The sequence below is a fragment of the Labrus bergylta genome, chromosome 19, assembly GCF_963930695.1.
Source record: "Labrus bergylta chromosome 19, fLabBer1.1, whole genome shotgun sequence".
Taxonomy (NCBI): domain Eukaryota; kingdom Metazoa; phylum Chordata; class Actinopteri; order Labriformes; family Labridae; genus Labrus; species Labrus bergylta.
The window spans coordinates 16401658-16417804 of NC_089213.1; the positions used below are offsets into that span (position 1 = coordinate 16401658).

Consider the following 16147-nt stretch of genomic DNA (forward strand, 5'->3'; position numbering starts at 1 on the left):
CATAATTCAAAGGATTGAGCCGTTCAGAACTTGGAAAAGACATACACAGCTGCACAAACCAAAACCAGGAATTAACTAGACCGGCTGACTTTACTGCCCCTATGGAAAAAGTTAAAGCACAGTATGGCTACAGTGTATGTCTGCTCCGTGTAGCTGGAGTTAGGTCACAGTCAATTGAATTACAGTACACATGATGGTCATGTGATCAGGTTTGTGTAAGCTATGCTTTCACAGGAGGGTGGGGTAGGTTAGAGGAGACGAGGAGAGCGTTCAGTACATGAAAGGTGTGAGTGTGTGCGCGTGTTCATTTCAACTCAAATGTCATCCCTGCAAATCCAAGCTCCCTGTTGGGAATACTGAAGAATCCCCAGGAGGGAATGACTCACAAATCAGTTTTTTTTGCTATTAAACAAGTCAGTTTGGTGGACTGTGATATCCTTAGAATAAAATGACTGAAACGTGCGCCCTAGTGTTACCTAGTACAGGTATTCATGAGGTGTGTGTATGTGTGTGTGTGTGTGCAGGCATCCACACGCTCATCACTCACCTTTAATTTAGCTTTCATCCACCCTGTTCAGCTCATGCATACGTTACATAAACACAGTTAGTCTTGCAGTTTGTGATTATTTCCTTTGCAGAAGCAACAGATTCTCAAATGCCTATAGTTCTCCATTAAGACGTACTAAAGCGTCACCGGGCGGCAATTTTTTGTAATAAGTTGCATTCAAACGAGCAGGCGAGTGCCTTTTCATGAGCTAGTCTGTTTCAATTGCTCATTAATCTGCTGCATTATTTATGTGTTATCTGCAGGCAGGGGGTGGGTGGGAGGTTACTGCTGACAGACTGAGTTGTAGGATGGAGAATTATGTTGCATGCCGTCACTGGCAGTGTGAAAGAAGTGATGCGGCAACATAAAATACTCTGTTACAAGTAAACAGAGTAACTCTGCATTTTAAAAAATCATGCTTGAATGAAGAATTTCAGTGGAATAGAAGTATGAAGTCGCATGAAATGGAAATATTCAAGAACAGAACTTTAAATGTGTATTTGAGTGCAGTGCTTGGGTAAATCTACTTAGTGTTGTGTTGGCATTTGAAGGTGCCTACAAACACAATTTCCTTGACCATCAATTAGATACTGACTTGGGATACTTTCACACACACACACACACTCAATCCACACCAAGACACACACAGCCCAATTTCACCCCCTCTTGATATCACAAGCCCCCTGTCAGCTGAAAATATGCCCCAGTCAGCAGAGCAGGAGCCCCTACAGCAGCAGAATAGGTTATTGCTGTCTCTTTCCTCTTCTTGTGGTCCCACTGGGTGCTCAACACCTAATGAATACATATTGAATGGCTCACTCACTCACTGTCATATACACAAACTGCCAAATTCTAGCCCCCCCCCCCCCCATTTTGGATGCCTACATTCAACAATTCATTTAGCAGGTGCTTTTATCCAAAGCTACGTTCATTAGAGAGTAAGAACAACACAAGCAAGGATCTGGAAAGAAGGAATCAACGTCAATGAGTGCAAACGAACAGCTTTAAGTCCCATCAGACAACCCGGGACTGTAAGGTAATGGACAGAGGCAAAGCACTTTAAAAAAAAAAAAAAAAAGTTAATATATCTGCATTAACAACATCGACAGCTTTTCTTGAGTTCTAATCAGCATCAAAACCATCATTAATATTGTCATGCTGGTGTGGATGGATGGTTTTGGAATGATGGGCCTCGACAAGTTTTTTCCAATATTGTGTCATGGTACAATCTGAGCGAGCACTCTTCTTGCTGTTTCTGTGGATTCTATTCCTGTTCTTTTTTTAGCTGTTGTGGCAACTAACTTTCCCCCAATGGGGAATCAATAACGCTTTATCTTATCTCTTATCTTAAACAGATTAATACATGGCCTTCAAATTAGTGTTATGGTTATGCAGGTATTTACACTTACCATATCTGTTTATTCTTGTAGCATCTTTAAAAGCAGATGTTTTTTGGGTTTTTTTTTTTAGCATGACACCCTCTTCTGTTTCTGTGTTGCTATTACAACTTTATAAAATGAATGAACGTGGACATAAGAGAACAGATTCTGAAGAAATGGCATCAACTCCCAATAAGTAAATTTGTTTCTAAGGATATTATGAATGATTTACTCCACTTTTATTATGCAGATAAAAGGTATGTTTTTTTATTGTTGTCAAGATTGTACTTGATTTCATAAACAGGCAAATTGATGAGCAGAAATGTCACACATCAAATTAATTGTTGAGCGTCAGCATCTTCACAGATAGAGAAAAGTTAAATTGGTAATCCGATTCAAAAGACATTCAGTCACCTGGAAAAAACTAAGCCAATATGACAAAAAAATACAAAAATAAATGCTGTGTTTAAGCAGCTTTATATGAAGCACACTTTGCATTCACAGAAAAATCTAAGATGTAAACCCCCTTATATAAGCCACATGTTTATAAAGAGTATAACCACGTTGGTTTAAATGTAGCACTACTCAGAAGGAACTGAAATCTTAGCTTTGTATAAATTATTGTTTTATTTCATAAACTTCTTGGAGGTTTTTCCCAAAGCATCATACCATCAACATGTCTGCTGGAGGAGGTTTTAAAGGGATCTGGCCTAGAGTGAACTTCTTAGCCTTAAACTGGTTCAGTTCCTCTGGAGTCAGTTCGCTCGCTGGTGAAAAAAGACAGTCTGACGCCCCGCCAGCGGACCCACCTCCTGCTGCAGGTGGAGCAGATTGACCGAAACCGCTGCTGCTTCCTGCTGATGCTGCTGGTGCTCCGGCCCCGAAACCGCCTCCGAATCCTCCTCCTGTGCCGGCTGCCGAGGAGAAGCTGAACCCGGAGGCCGAGCCGAATCCTGAAGTGGCTGCCGGCGTGCTTGTAGTTGTAGAGTTGAAGGAGAAAGAAGAAGCTGAGGGAGCAGAGGGGGCCGAGGAGGACGAACCAAACCCAGAGGGAGGCTGTGTAGGCGAAGCTAAGGCACTGCCAAAACCTGTGGACGATGATGGTGGTGGTGCTGAGGAACCAAATCCCCCACTGGGAGCAGCAAAGCTGAAAGTGCTGGCCTGGGCTGGTGCTGCAGCTCCAAAACCTACATGATAAGAAATTAAAGTTCAAAGGCGAGGAAAAGCCAAAAAAAAGGCTTATTGTGATCTATAAACCTACACACTCAAATTCAGATGCATTCATGTTCTTCACAATCACTTGACATGGCAGTCAGTAAGTCACATCTCACATGTAGTTCAGTTATTTGCTCCAGTACTATAGTCATAGGTTATTATGGAGTAAGTTGAATTAACGCTACAGACAGAAGCACCAAGGTTAGAACAATGAAAACAGCTAGTTTGGGTCTGTAGGGTCATCTAAAAATAAATAATTGTGGTTCAAATAAAAAGTTTTGACAATAAGTGTGTCTCCTTAAAAAAAGAAGGACACTATGTTCATTTACCTATAAAAAAGGTACAGCTGCGTAACTTCATGGACAGATACAAATCTCCAGACACAGGGCGGCTTAAAAGGAATCTTGCTGTCTGTCTGGGAACAGGTTAGGCTCTGTCTGCCGTCTTGGGTCTGCGCAGGATTCTAACAGCTACTAAAGCGTCCTGGTGTGAGGACCTTTTCTGCTTATATCACCACAACAATTTCACAAAACCAAAATGCTTTAATGGCGCATGGAGATGTTTGTAACACAAGCTTCCTGTGCTCCTGTGTGTAATCAGCAAATCAATTTGACAGCGAATGAGCAACTAATCAGGTATTTAAAGATGGAGTGGGAGCACTGCAGTGTATCCCTGTTCGTGTGGCAAGCAGAGTGGAAGCGCTTTTTTTCTTCTCTTAATCAATGGAAGACATTGCTTTCTGCTACCTCAAGACAGAAATAGTCCAACAGTGCACCTGACAAATTTAAGTTTTAAGACCCACCAGGCCATGGCAGCATAGGATTGGTGTCATGACATTTGCTACAAAAAAAAACAAAACATGGAGCTTGGTGTCAAAGTGACAAATGCAGAGAACTCAGTCTAACCTTTGCTTTCGAAGCCAGATGAAGAGGATCCGAATCCAGTCACTGTCCCTGAATCAAAGCCGCCTGACGATGCCTGAGGTGCTGGGTTGTTTAACTCCGCAAGCTGTAAAACAGTAAACGCAGGAAAATATCATGACATGTTTACCGTTTTCTTAAAGTGCCTTCATCAAAATAAACAGGAGTACTACACGGTGTGTGTGTTTGTGTCTCACCACAGCTGTGCGGGTGGCTGGACTCATGACTTTCAGCTCCTGGACTCTGCTTCTCCACTGGTTCAACAACTGGTTGACCCCATCAACCTAAAAACATTCAACAGGAATTTGTTAGACTGTGGCATATTTTTAAAAATGACTGTCTGATCAGACTCTAAGGTTAACAATAATCTTGGAATAGTAGACTTTATTCAGGAAGTCAAGAGTCTACAGAAGCTCACCGCAGAAGGTAACCTCTTTATTTTCTTAATGGCCTGGAGACAAACATCAGGAGTAACATTCTAGACACTTACATAACTCTGCAGATTTCCTGAGACTCTTGTGGCGTTAAACTCCAGCCTGAGCTCTTCAGGAGAGAGATCAGTGAAACCTGTGGACATGAAATATCACACATCACTCAGTTGTTGTGTCTTGGTTATTGGTTTTATCATTCAAAACTAAGATTGTTTGTGACTTCAAACAACACCAGAAATCAAGTATTCAAATGTACACATTATACGGACCAGATAAAGGGTCCTTTGAGCCCGAGTAACACGAGAACCTCCACTGTCCTGAGCTTTCCCAAATGTCCATGTCCATCTGAATGATCTCCCTGTGGGACAGTAAGACAGACATCACACGAGTGAATTCCTTTTTCAAAACAGTCACTTTTTTTTTGCCACCCCTAAAAAAATAATAATAATCAAGCAGACTCACAGTTTTTTGTCATCATCTTCATCTCCAGTCGGCACCTGCTGCCCTCCACCTCCTCTTCCTCCTCTGTCAAAGGTACTGGACGGAGCCAGCGATGAAAATCTGTTTTGATTAGAGAAGCTGAATTCAGAGGACTTCAAGTTGTCTCTTCTCCCTGCACCTCCTGCTTGACCCCAGTCATTTCCTCCTCCACCTCCTCCTCCTCCTCCACCTCCCCAGTCATTGCTCCCTTGAGAGGAGAAGGACGAAGGCTGGATATAGCCTCCTTTTTGCTGTGAAGGATTCACCCACACTCGGTTTCCATACCCTGAAATCAAAATGCAAACAACAGTCATCAAAGAGGGAAAAGATGTCGATCCTAAACCAGTGAGCTTACATTTTTTGACTAAATGTCATTTGTACTTGCATCAGTTTTTACAACAACAACAACAACAACAACAACAACAACAACAACACACTACAACAGCATGGCTGTCTGTCAAGAGAGAGGGATCCCTCTTCCATTCATCCATCTTTCAGCCCTGTGATAAGTGGGTTGTGTGTCCTTATGTTTCCTTATCGGAAACTAGGGTTCAAAAGTAATTAGTTAGTTTGTTATTTTACAAAGTAAACAGACTTTTAGATTGTTATGCTCCGAGACATATTTGGGAGCAGAATGACAGAAAATAGTGTCTTCTACTTTCTAAAATTGTAATCCCTGCATGTTTAGCTGTCCATTTCTTTTTTGTCCACTGGCCTTGCTGACTTCACTTCAATGTATTCATACGCATTAAGCAGCAGGTAGTCTTTTTTTTTTGTAAGAGGCTGTAATGATTAAATCAAGTTGATTAAAAGTCTTAAATTACTGTCCTAGTGAAAACTGGACAACAGAAAGTGTAGCTGAAGACCTATTTACTGGTCGTTACCTCCACCTCCTCCTCTGGGCTGTTGTTGAGCAGAGGAGCGGTTGTAGTTGGTGTTGTTGTTGTTGTATCCTCCTCCTCCTCCTCCTCCTCCTCCTCCTCCTCCTCCTCCTCCACCTCCTCCTCCTCCTCCTCGGCTTCCCCCCCTCGGGTGTTCATTCCAACATTTGTCGCCATAACGACAACGTCCCTGAAGAAAGAAATTGCACACTGGCATTTCCACACGATGTTGTTTGTAAAAACAAAAGAAAATAAACCTCTCTTCAATAGTTCCCCCTTATCAACAGCGCCGCATGTTTTCATGCGACCAAGGAAGAAAATTGAGCTGCCGTCGCAGAGAATTTACGTCATCGGCCAATCACAACGAGAACACAAACAGCGACCTCTCGTGATGATGATATGAATATTTACTTTACAGTCGAGGTCAGTGGTGTCCAAACTTTCTTTCTTCAGGGCCAAAATTGTCGTGTTAGGGGGGGCCACAGGTTTTGTTTTTTAAAATATAGTTGAAAAAAGTAGTAAGGCTTTGTAGATCAGAATCAAAAGGCTCGCTAAAGAAACCCTTTAATAAAAAGAAATCAAATATTTAGATTTTGTTCGTTCTACTTTATTTGTTTTTTGTCTCAGAATCAAGCCTGTAACGTGGTTCATTTTTTTTTGGGAAAAGCTTTCTGCATTTAGCTCAGGTCATTAAAAGGTTAAACACCAGTCTGCTTGTTTGCAAAAACTTTGCATAAGTTTTTTTTCATAGTTTACAAAAAAATGTGGAAAATAGTAAAAGCTGTAGATTTAAAAAAAACAAACAAAAAAAACCATACATGTTACTGAACATTTTCTTTTTTAGGAATATTGTTCAGCTCTTGTTAACATGAAAAAGAAAAATAAGATAATGTGCCAATCTTAATCGAGGCCTCGGGCCAAAATCTTTTGATTCTTTATTTGAAATCACGGACCGCAAAAAAAAAAAATCCCCTCAAGGGCCACAAATGGCCCTCGGGCCGCACTTTGGACACCCCTGGTCTATGGTGATGATACAACGGTAATTTTCAGGAACCTAAATTTTGACTTACATTTTTTTTCTCATATTAATGTTACATCAGTTGTCCCCGCTGAAGCATGGGTAGTATTTAATCAGTGCAGTTTTTATTGTTGCTGTGTAACATTGCTGCAAATTTGCAATCCAGAAAAAAATGCTTGACGTAACTGACGTGATTTTCATGTAAACTGGTGGCCCTTTTACACTCACACAGCTGTGTGCAATGTTTTTGTCTGACTATAATTCCTAAAAAGGGAGGAGCTATGTTTTTGAAACTATACTTTCAAAGTTGACATTTTACAAGACAAGAAGATAGCCAACATTCCTAACAACTAAAGAAATTACTCATTTCCCAAACCCTGAAACAGGTTGAACTGGGGCTCGTAAGGCCATGTACAGGATATTTGTCCTCTAAAACCTGATTAGTAATTCAGCCCTGAAGCTAAACTAACTGGATTGTGACTACACAATTACAATAGATGATGTAACCTGTCCCATACTAACAGGAGCTGCAAACAAAATGATCATAGTCTGTGAGCCCTGTTCAGACAAAAGGTCTCATCAGCCATAAAAGAAACACACCCAACACAACCTTGAACATGGGTGACTGTGGTTTATTTGGTATGTGAAAATAAACATGGTTCCTGAAAAACATCATACAAAGGCGGATTGAGACCTCAGACATTAAAACTCTGTAATGAACAGTTTCAATAAAATATGTAAAAAATATGCTAAAAGTGTATCTGATGTGACCTTTTTTTAAATAGAGTACACAGATTAATCCCAATGATAAACGTTTACCAAAAATACATTGATTCAGGATCAATGATAAACTGTTGTAACGTTATTAAAACACTGACCCAAAGACTTACATGAAAACTTTTCTTGTTTTTCAAAGAATATGAAATAAATATGTAAAGTCTTTTTCTTAACACATAATATGAAATATGAATGTTAACAGAGAGTGGTAATAGTTGCATTTCAAAGGTAGCTTCATAAACTTTATAGCTCAGGTACACATGATTTGAACACTGAAACATCAATACAAGTCATAAATCATAACATTATGTTTTGTATGATTTTGCATTAAATTCCAATATATCAGGGAATGCTTAAAATGTTGTTTTCTTCGTAAATAAAACTAGAAAATGAATGCATGGTTTAATCAAGCAGTAGCAGCAATAAAATACACTCTGTGTAGGTTTTCAGACCTCCAGGACAGAAAATGTAAATTTGAAGCTTGATCCAAAGGCAACAGGACCTGATTTAAGATCTTGAAGACGTTTCACCTCTCCGCTGAAAGTTTTCTTTGGTTCTAAACTGTCTGATGGACGGAGCTGATGATCCTCAGAGGCTTAAATTTCCAGCTCCATCCACCAGTTAGTTTAGAACTGAAGGAGAGGTGAAACGTCTTCAATATCTTATATCTATCTCATAAGTCCAGTTGCCTTTGGATCAAGCTTCCAAAAAGCTTGACAGAGTCGATACAACAAGGTAACGGTAAGTATTGGTGTAAAAACAAGTTTTAGCAAATGTTTTTTTTTTAAAACTGGATTTATAAAATACACAAATCATCTGTTGGACAGATTAATATAAGGTGCATTCTAAAGTTCTCAATGGCTTACAAGCAATACTAGTGAGACACTCGTATGAACCATTTATGAGCTGCCCCAACTTACACAAATTCATTGCATAAAATATATTTATTTCTTTATACAAAAATACGAAGTCTTTGCCTGGTAACAAAAACATTTGGGAGAACAATACAATTATATAATATCTCTACGTTACATAGTTATTAATAAAATGTTGTTTTTAAATGTTTTAAAACAGACTCCAATAAGCTTAATCCAAATTCATTTTACAACAAAGAAATAAACGTCTTGAATACAGTCTATAGAAATTGGAAGAAAGTGCAGATGAAGACACCTCTACTCCTCCAGCCCTCTGCTCAGCATAGACAAACCCTGTATGCTGAGACAGAGGACCACGCAGGGAACTCCCGCTTGGTTTCCTGTCTCCATCTGTAGCCAGTCTGCATCTCTCCTCAAGGTCACGTTGGTGGAACTGAGCAGCTGCTCAGCAAGTTGGAAGGCCTGGTTGTCCTGCAGCAGGACTGGAAGACACTGGATGGAGAGAGGCTCGCTGCTGTCCTTTAACCTGGTCATCTGGTTTGATGGATAAATGGATGGAGAGATTGGAAAAAAATCTATGTCGAATTTTTCACGTTTTGCTTTTGGTTTGGTTTGGTTACCTTCACATAGGCTGTTTTCTCCTTATGCTAAGCTAGGCTAACTAGCTGCAGTGCACACTCAAGAGTGGTATCAATCAAATAAGCATATTTCTTATAAAGGCCAAACTATAAACTCACATATGTATTCTGCCAATACACATTCAAATATTGGACTTGTTTAGCTTCATATCAAATTCATAACTGATCATTATATTTTCAACAGTTTTGAAGTCAGTGGTGTAAAAGTGTGTATGAACTGACCAGTGTGTCGAAGGCCTCCAGGAATTCAGGACAGCTTCCCGCCAGGAGGCTCAGAGTTTTATCAGGCAACTCTAATAAAACAACAAATATGACACACATGATTAGGTTTTGGAAATGTTTTCTTTCTGGACTAATGTTTCAGTCTGAAGCTGACCCCCTTACCTTCCATGGCGCTGACCAGCAGGTGAGCAGCCATTAGGTGAGCAGGTACACCACCCTGGCTGTCCTCAGTGTAACTGTCCAGTATGGCTGAAAACGTTATTTCCTGACTGCCCGATAGCTGTCCATGTTCGGCCATGTCGAGTGTTTCACCGCTACACAAGTCCTCCAGCTGACAGAGGGGGCGGGGCAACAAAGACAACTGAATATTTGCCGTGTCACAGATTCTGTCTTTGACTTTATTAAACTGCTGTTCTGGGATACAGTGTCTGTTTGGGGAAGCCAATTGTAACACAATCGTCTACACGTGTAACTTGTAGAATGATTGTAGAACCCAAAACAACAAGTGGCCAACATAAAAACCTCCGGTGTATTGCTGTCATTGTATCACTTACCAAACACTGCAGGTATGACAGAGCACCTCTGTCCCTCAGAGTGTCTTGGAGGCACTTGAACAAGGCAAATCGAGCAGACTGGGGCAGCTCTGCCAGAGGAGAAAGGTCCATCTCATGTGAGCCTGTAAGAGAGAGGAACATTCTATATCAGGATTTAAACAGAAGCTACAGCAGCATGAAAATGTGGCTGGTCTTAGCCTAAGTCTTCCACCTTTATTATTATGATTGATTTGGCCAAGATGAGAATCCTTGTTAGTTTGTTTGAAATGTATGATCTTTTTTAAGGATTTGAAGATTATTTTTACAATAACTATCATCCTAAAATAAACAAATGCAATGTTTCAACACATATCTGTCCAAATCTGCCCTTTAAATACTCACATGACCATCAGTTTTGATATTGATAATAGTGGTTCATAGGCTTATTATTGTAATTCCTCACAGCATTATGCGATCAACATTTTTTGGATGCTGCTTAAATTTCTAGTGAGGCAACATTACTAATTTAAATTAAGCTACCGTATAGTCATAAGTGTGACACAGTTTACTCCACTATAAAATCTTACTTCTCCCAGGAATGAGGGCGCGTAACAAAACCAGCATCATTTTATATCACCACCTTGATTTTGAATCAGTTCCACAAATAAGACAAAGATGACATAACTTCAAAATATTTAAAAAATGACACAATGAGAGAATTGTGTTTTCTTTTTGGGAGCAAAGTGTGGATTTGTTTTTGGATGTGTAGGTTGGTTTGACAAGCCGGTATTTTAAGGTCATTTGGAAATCTGGGAATGGAAACGGAGATCTCTAGCAAAATAAGAACATGAAGTAACTATATGTATAATTGTTAAAGGGGAATAAATAAACCCAACTGAGCACCATGAGAAGTCCGTTTTTTCTTTGCATTGTGCTCATAGTATTTTTTTGTAACCATCGTAACTCCAGCTTCCTTACAAGTAGTAGTATAGTTAACAAATGAGAGGCACTTTTTAATTGAAGCCATAAAGTCATTTGTTTCTGGAAAAAGGAACTCATTGGGGTTCCACAAAATCCTCACTTCCTCACAGAAAAAGAAAAATATGAACAGAATTTTATCGTCCGTGTTACTGGCCAAATGTATGAATGAATTAACTGTTACAAACCATTTTGTGATGCACTCGATGGCACTGTTTCTGGAGCTTTCTGCCCATTGCATTGTCCGTCAATTGTGTCCAAGAAATCATGGGATGGCGTTGTTACGGGTGAGTCTGCCTCAATGCCTCCTATTGCGCCAGGTCTTACACAAATTCCTGAAAATATGGAAAAACACGTGTTAAAAAGATACAGAGGAGGACATTTACAGTGAAAAAGATAAAGTCAAAACTATCAAGTGATCCACTTCCCTTTTCCAACCGCTTTATTACAGTGGACACAGTGTTATCTGCTATTTCAACAACGACAATGTACATTTTTCATTGCATAATCACTCACCATATTGTCCATTTTTCTTAATCTCCAGCTCAATGACGCTATATGCGACAACTGTACCGGAGGGGATCTTCAAGGAAACATCGCTGTCTGCTTCGATCTTGTTTCTCTCCTTGACACACAACTTAAAAGACACATAATACACACGTGTTTTAATAAAATCCAGGGGAAATGCTTTGCATCAATGTTCTGACCAGTAACTTAACGACTGTTTGCAGAGCACCCATATTAAATCAATGCCATCCGCACCCACCTTAAAAGGGCTTCCCAGCATGCCAATGAGCCCAAGCACCCCCTGAAAGATGCACTGCTCCTTTTTTGTCTGGCTGACGGAGCAGGAGTCCGTGGTGAAGATGCGCTCCTTCACCACCGCCAGCACCTCAGCTGGCTTCTCCAGCTGCTGCACCAGCACATGCTCCATGTTAACCATCCTACAGGAAAAAAAAAAGACGTCGAAGTGCTTAGCAGTGTGTGTGTGTGTGTGTGTGTGTGTGTGTGTGTGTGTGTGTGTGTGTGTGTGTGTGTGTGTGTGTGTGTGTGTGTGTGTGTCTGTGTGTGTGTGTGTCCACCTGCCGCTGGAGTCTTGCAGCAGCTTCGTCACATCCAGAGTCTCTTTCTTCAGCTTGCCAAAACACGACTTCAGTTTGGAGGTGCCATACCCCTCCAGTGTGCCGCTGACGGAGCCAGCCTCAGTGTCCAGCTTCGCCGAGAGTTTGTCCCCATACTTCCCCTCGAAGGAAAGAAACTCTTCCTCAGAAACACCTGAAAACAAATGTTGAAAGACAGGATGGGTTTAAGTGGCTTCGTGCAATGTGAAAATATCTACAGAGAAGTTTAGATTTTGTGCATGTGCACACCTACATACCAGGACTGAGTCCCTTGTCTCCCTGCAACAAGTCGCTGAGGCTGAAATCTGTGGTGTGGTATTTCGGTTTCTGCCAGAACCAGATGCGATTGCGTTTGACGACAAGCGCCATGGGAACCAGTTTGTGTGAGTCATTCACTCGGGACACGTGGATGAGGCTTCCTTCGGGGTCAATGTCGCGAACAAAGTTGGCGGTGGCTTTGGAAAACATGGCTTCAGCAGACGAGGGCTGCAGACAGTTGCAAAACAGAGACATTAAAGGCTTTAACTTTGTCCACAAAGAGCCAGAACCAAACTTAGGGGGGTTTCCATTCAAGACTACAGTAGTTATTCTCCCTATTTTAACCCTCCTGATGTAGTTTATTCAATTTCAGAAACCTGCAACCCTTTTGTTTGTGCGGGGTCTCCCGTAACCCGGCACCACTCTTGAAGTTTCAGTGACTCAGTTGGCCTTAAGGAAGTTCCCCTACACTCAGCTCAGCTTTCATTGCTTAAATATTTAAAGTAATCAGGCGTTAAAGGGGATTTGTGCTGTGAGGAGAAAGAGAGCAGACGGTTTGGAAGAAAGTTTAAAGGTATGTTTAAACAAACTGGAAGTGTTGGCAGGAGGACCGAGGGAGAAGTCAGTTTGGGTGAATACACAAGAGAGGGAGAGGCTTAGATTTCTGACGCTTTTTCCCTTCATGACTCAAGAACAGAACAGCCCCTGGTTTATGCAAACCAGTGTTTCCCCTAGGTTTATGGGGGGGGGGGGGGGGTTACGCTGACACACCGTCACAAACACTTGAAGGAATCTTGCTGTTCATGCTACTTGTAATGACAGCTGTCCTTTTCTATCGGAAAGGTATCCTTACATGACTTCTTTCCCTGATTTCCGACTCTATCCACTATCCCATCACTACAATAAAGGCACAAAAAGCCCAAAAATAAATCTTAATTTTTTTTACTTGACCTTCAAGGGGGGGGGGGGGGAGGGGGGGGGGGGTGTTTCCCCTATGGTAGGGGAAACACTGTAAACACAAACCCTATTTGACTCGACATTATTTCAGTGTGTTGAGTCATTAGATTTAAATTATTAAAGAGTTAGGAGATTCCAAATATTTTGTTTCTGTCTTTCAGTATGAACAAAACTGAAACAAGACTATACGTGAAAGCGCAAAATACATGATAGAAATAACCTCCATTTAGTCTAGTTTACGTGGTTAAAGTTATGTGTAAGCGTATTTATATTAGTGTTGTAAAGTTTATCATAATGGTTCCTAAAATATTATCAGAAGCATATTACCATAAAGCAAACAGCAAAGCACATTAAAATGTTTCTATAAAAAGTATTGTCCTATTATTTTAGCTTTAATCTCATGTAAAACACTTATTAAGAGCTGAAATGTGATTCACAAAAGCGAAAGTTCAAAGGAAGCTCCAATTAAGAAAAATAATCCTATTAAAATCCTCGCCAATACAAACAGTTAACCTAACTGGCAAAAAAATGTCTCCCACAACATTCCTGCCGCGTGCATACAAGTAAAAGACACGCGCGCGCGTGTCTGATTCCCGGCAGCCCACTCTCTCTAATGTATCCCGGCTGCAGAGCTGCGCGTGCTTGTATTAGTGAGGTCAGTCGTGCTCGAGTCTTGGGAACGCATGACTCGGATTAATAAAAACACATTTTTCTGACAAACAAAGTTTATCCAAAACATTAACATGCGTTTCTCATCCGACTAGAGTGAAAACAGAGTCGTTAGTTGTGCTTCTCAAAGTCATTGGTGAATGTTCTTAATTAGAAAATGAAGTTGTACCCTACCTCAATTAACTTAAAACTTCCCGAACGATTCAGGGCTTTTAGTCGTTACGCGACGAGGTCCTGCTGTCACCCGAGAAGTGTCATCGAAGTCGTCATGCGTAAAAGTGTCCAAATGTGCCCACAAGATAGTCCCCTGGTTGGAACAATCGCTGAATCGATAGTGTCCGTAACAGAAAAAGTAAAAAAAAAAATAATAATAATCTGTGATTGCAGCTGTCTTGGGTCAGAGCTGTGGCTGAATGGAGGGAGAAGGTTGTACTGTACCGTTATTCACTTCACAGCGCAAGACAGAGACCGCCTCCCCTCCCACTCTCACTGCAGAGTTAATTATGAGCATATGAACTCTTTGTATGCGCGTGCGTGTTTGATACTACTGGACATGAGTAGACTTGCCTCTTTCATTCTGTTTTTTTTTAGACAAAAAAAAAATAATTGTGCCTTATTGATTCATTTAATTCCCTCTTGCTCGGAATCTGCACAAAGGTGATGCTTTGAACCTTGCACAGGTGGTGTTTTCCCCTGCAACACCACATCCTGTCTAATGCTATTTTCAAGAAGTCATCAAATAAACTACTTTAGAGTTCATAAACTTTGTCAAAAAGGTTAAAAAACAAAATCACACAAAGCCCCAAACTCAATGAAATCAGTAGGCCTATACCTTCTCTGCTCATGGAGCAGAGCAAGATGATTATCCTCCTGAGAGAGTGGCACATGTTCACCTTTCTTTCAGTAACCCCAATTAAAACATGTTATGTAATAATTCTTAAAATGGGTTACAATAACAGTGAAGGAAACCACATTGTGGGTAGTTGTTGGCATAGTATGTGATGATGCAAGGACTTGGGCCAGAAGTGTAAAGAGGAGGGTGTAGTTTGTTCCATCACATGCTTTGTAGCAGTGATAAGTAGAGAGTTTGTAAAGACTAACAGGGAGTTGTCAAACAGATGTAGTGATAACAGGCCTCTGTCCCCCTGAGCAATGGATACACAAATAGCCACACATGTCGTCACAGCGGTTATTTGGGGCTGTGGTGAAAGAAACATTGAAATGTTTTACAGACATAAAGGTACTTTACTTTTTTTTTTTCATCATTAAGTGGTACGCTAAATTTTAGCTGAAGCAGCATAATGTACAAAAATCAAGTAACAAGACTGATATTGAGACAGTTGCCAGTTTCAAAAACTCACTAATAATATTCCAAGGGGCAACCTCCGGTCTCGAAAAATGAAGCCTATGCGGAAGTACAAAAAACTGCAGTTCCTCGAGGTTCCGCTTGAGGCTGGCTGCAGAAGCGCCGGAAGTGCCATAAGCCCACAGCCAAAAAAGCCCGTTTTTACCACAGGAATCAACATGTTTACAGCCTGGTTCAAAAAACGAGATATATCTGAGAAGTTGACGGCCCCTTCTCCTCACACTGTGGGGGGGGTGAATTTTTTTATAACTCATCGGATTTTATTCTATTAAGGAAAACGACTATGCCCATATTTGGTTGTGTCAGATTTGATTGACAGCTGTGCGCGCTGCATCTGTCTGTCAGGTCAGCAGGTCAGGAGGCTAACAGCTTGATCCGTCTGATTTCTCCTCTTTCTTACTTCGTTTGGAGAGTTTTTTAACACATATCTGACAACATACATGGCTTGCTGTGCGGTTAACAGACCATCCAACAAGTTGATGCTTCAGTTTTCTTCGGTAAGTGATATAGTAGTGTTATATTTACTGCTTACTCATGTGTTTATATTTACGGACCTAGCTTGTTTAGCGTTAGCTTGTAAACCAGTCGGCTAACTGTACTCAGTGTAGTCCATTATTTACATTATTTACATTATTTACGGTCAATGGTTTAGAAATGTTTGTTGTTAAGATGTTGTTGTTGAAAATAATGAGTTTGTGTGATGTTAGAAGCTAAAGGTTCACCTCGGTGGTTATCTGATGTTATGATGAATGTTATACTCCACGTAAATGTCAACATTAAAAAACAAACTGTGTGTAGTAATTATCCGTCAGTAACATAAACTGAACTGAACCTAATGTGCTGTCTTAAGATTTGAGCAAACTGTTAACAACTTTAAAAAAC

The 16147-nt window shown here is 40.6% G+C and overlaps 2 protein-coding genes across 2 annotated transcripts; both read right to left on the minus strand.

Moving 5' to 3' along the window:
• Positions 1-2177: 2177 nt before the first annotated feature.
• On the minus strand, positions 2178-6197 carry nup42 (nucleoporin 42). The gene is made up of 7 exons (XM_020641833.3): positions 5857-6197; positions 4955-5258; positions 4762-4850; positions 4552-4628; positions 4259-4345; positions 4047-4149; positions 2178-3113 (listed from the first exon to the last, which is right to left on the minus strand). Exons 1-7 carry the CDS (start codon positions 6068-6070, stop codon positions 2590-2592), a joined length of 1398 nt encoding a protein of 465 aa, XP_020497489.2. The 5' UTR covers positions 6071-6197; the 3' UTR covers positions 2178-2589.
• A 1285-nt stretch (positions 6198-7482) lies between these two features.
• LOC109989921 (gasdermin-E) lies at positions 7483-14357 on the minus strand. The gene is made up of 10 exons (XM_020641831.3): positions 14074-14357; positions 12273-12501; positions 11977-12169; positions 11661-11838; positions 11411-11531; positions 11083-11229; positions 9938-10059; positions 9546-9714; positions 9384-9454; positions 7483-9057 (listed from the first exon to the last, which is right to left on the minus strand). Exons 2-10 carry the CDS (start codon positions 12481-12483, stop codon positions 8821-8823), a joined length of 1449 nt encoding a protein of 482 aa, XP_020497487.2. The 5' UTR covers positions 12484-12501; positions 14074-14357; the 3' UTR covers positions 7483-8820.
• Between the last annotated feature and the right edge of the window lie 1790 nt (positions 14358-16147).

Bases quoted from the DNA above. Each gene is read 5' to 3' on its own strand.
- nup42 (XM_020641833.3), bottom strand. From the start codon at position 6,070: ATGCCAGTGTGCAATTTCTTTCTTCAGGGACGTTGTCGTTATGGCGAC. The intron at 4,851-4,954 runs GTGAGTCTGCTT...ACTGTCCCACAG, and splicing joins GAAGATGATGACAAAAAACT to GGAGATCATTCAGATGGACA. The intron at 4,346-4,551 runs GTAAGTGTCTAG...GAATGTTTTTAG, and splicing joins CAGGAAATCTGCAGAGTTAT to GTTGATGGGGTCAACCAGTT.
- LOC109989921 (XM_020641831.3), bottom strand. From the start codon at position 12,483: ATGTTTTCCAAAGCCACCGCCAACTTTGTTCGCGACATTGACCCCGAA. The intron at 11,230-11,410 runs GTGAGTGATTAT...CCATATTTTCAG, and splicing joins TAAGAAAAATGGACAATATG to GAATTTGTGTAAGACCTGGC. The intron at 9,455-9,545 runs GTAAGGGGGTCA...TTGTTTTATTAG, and splicing joins GCTGGTCAGCGCCATGGAAG to AGTTGCCTGATAAAACTCTG.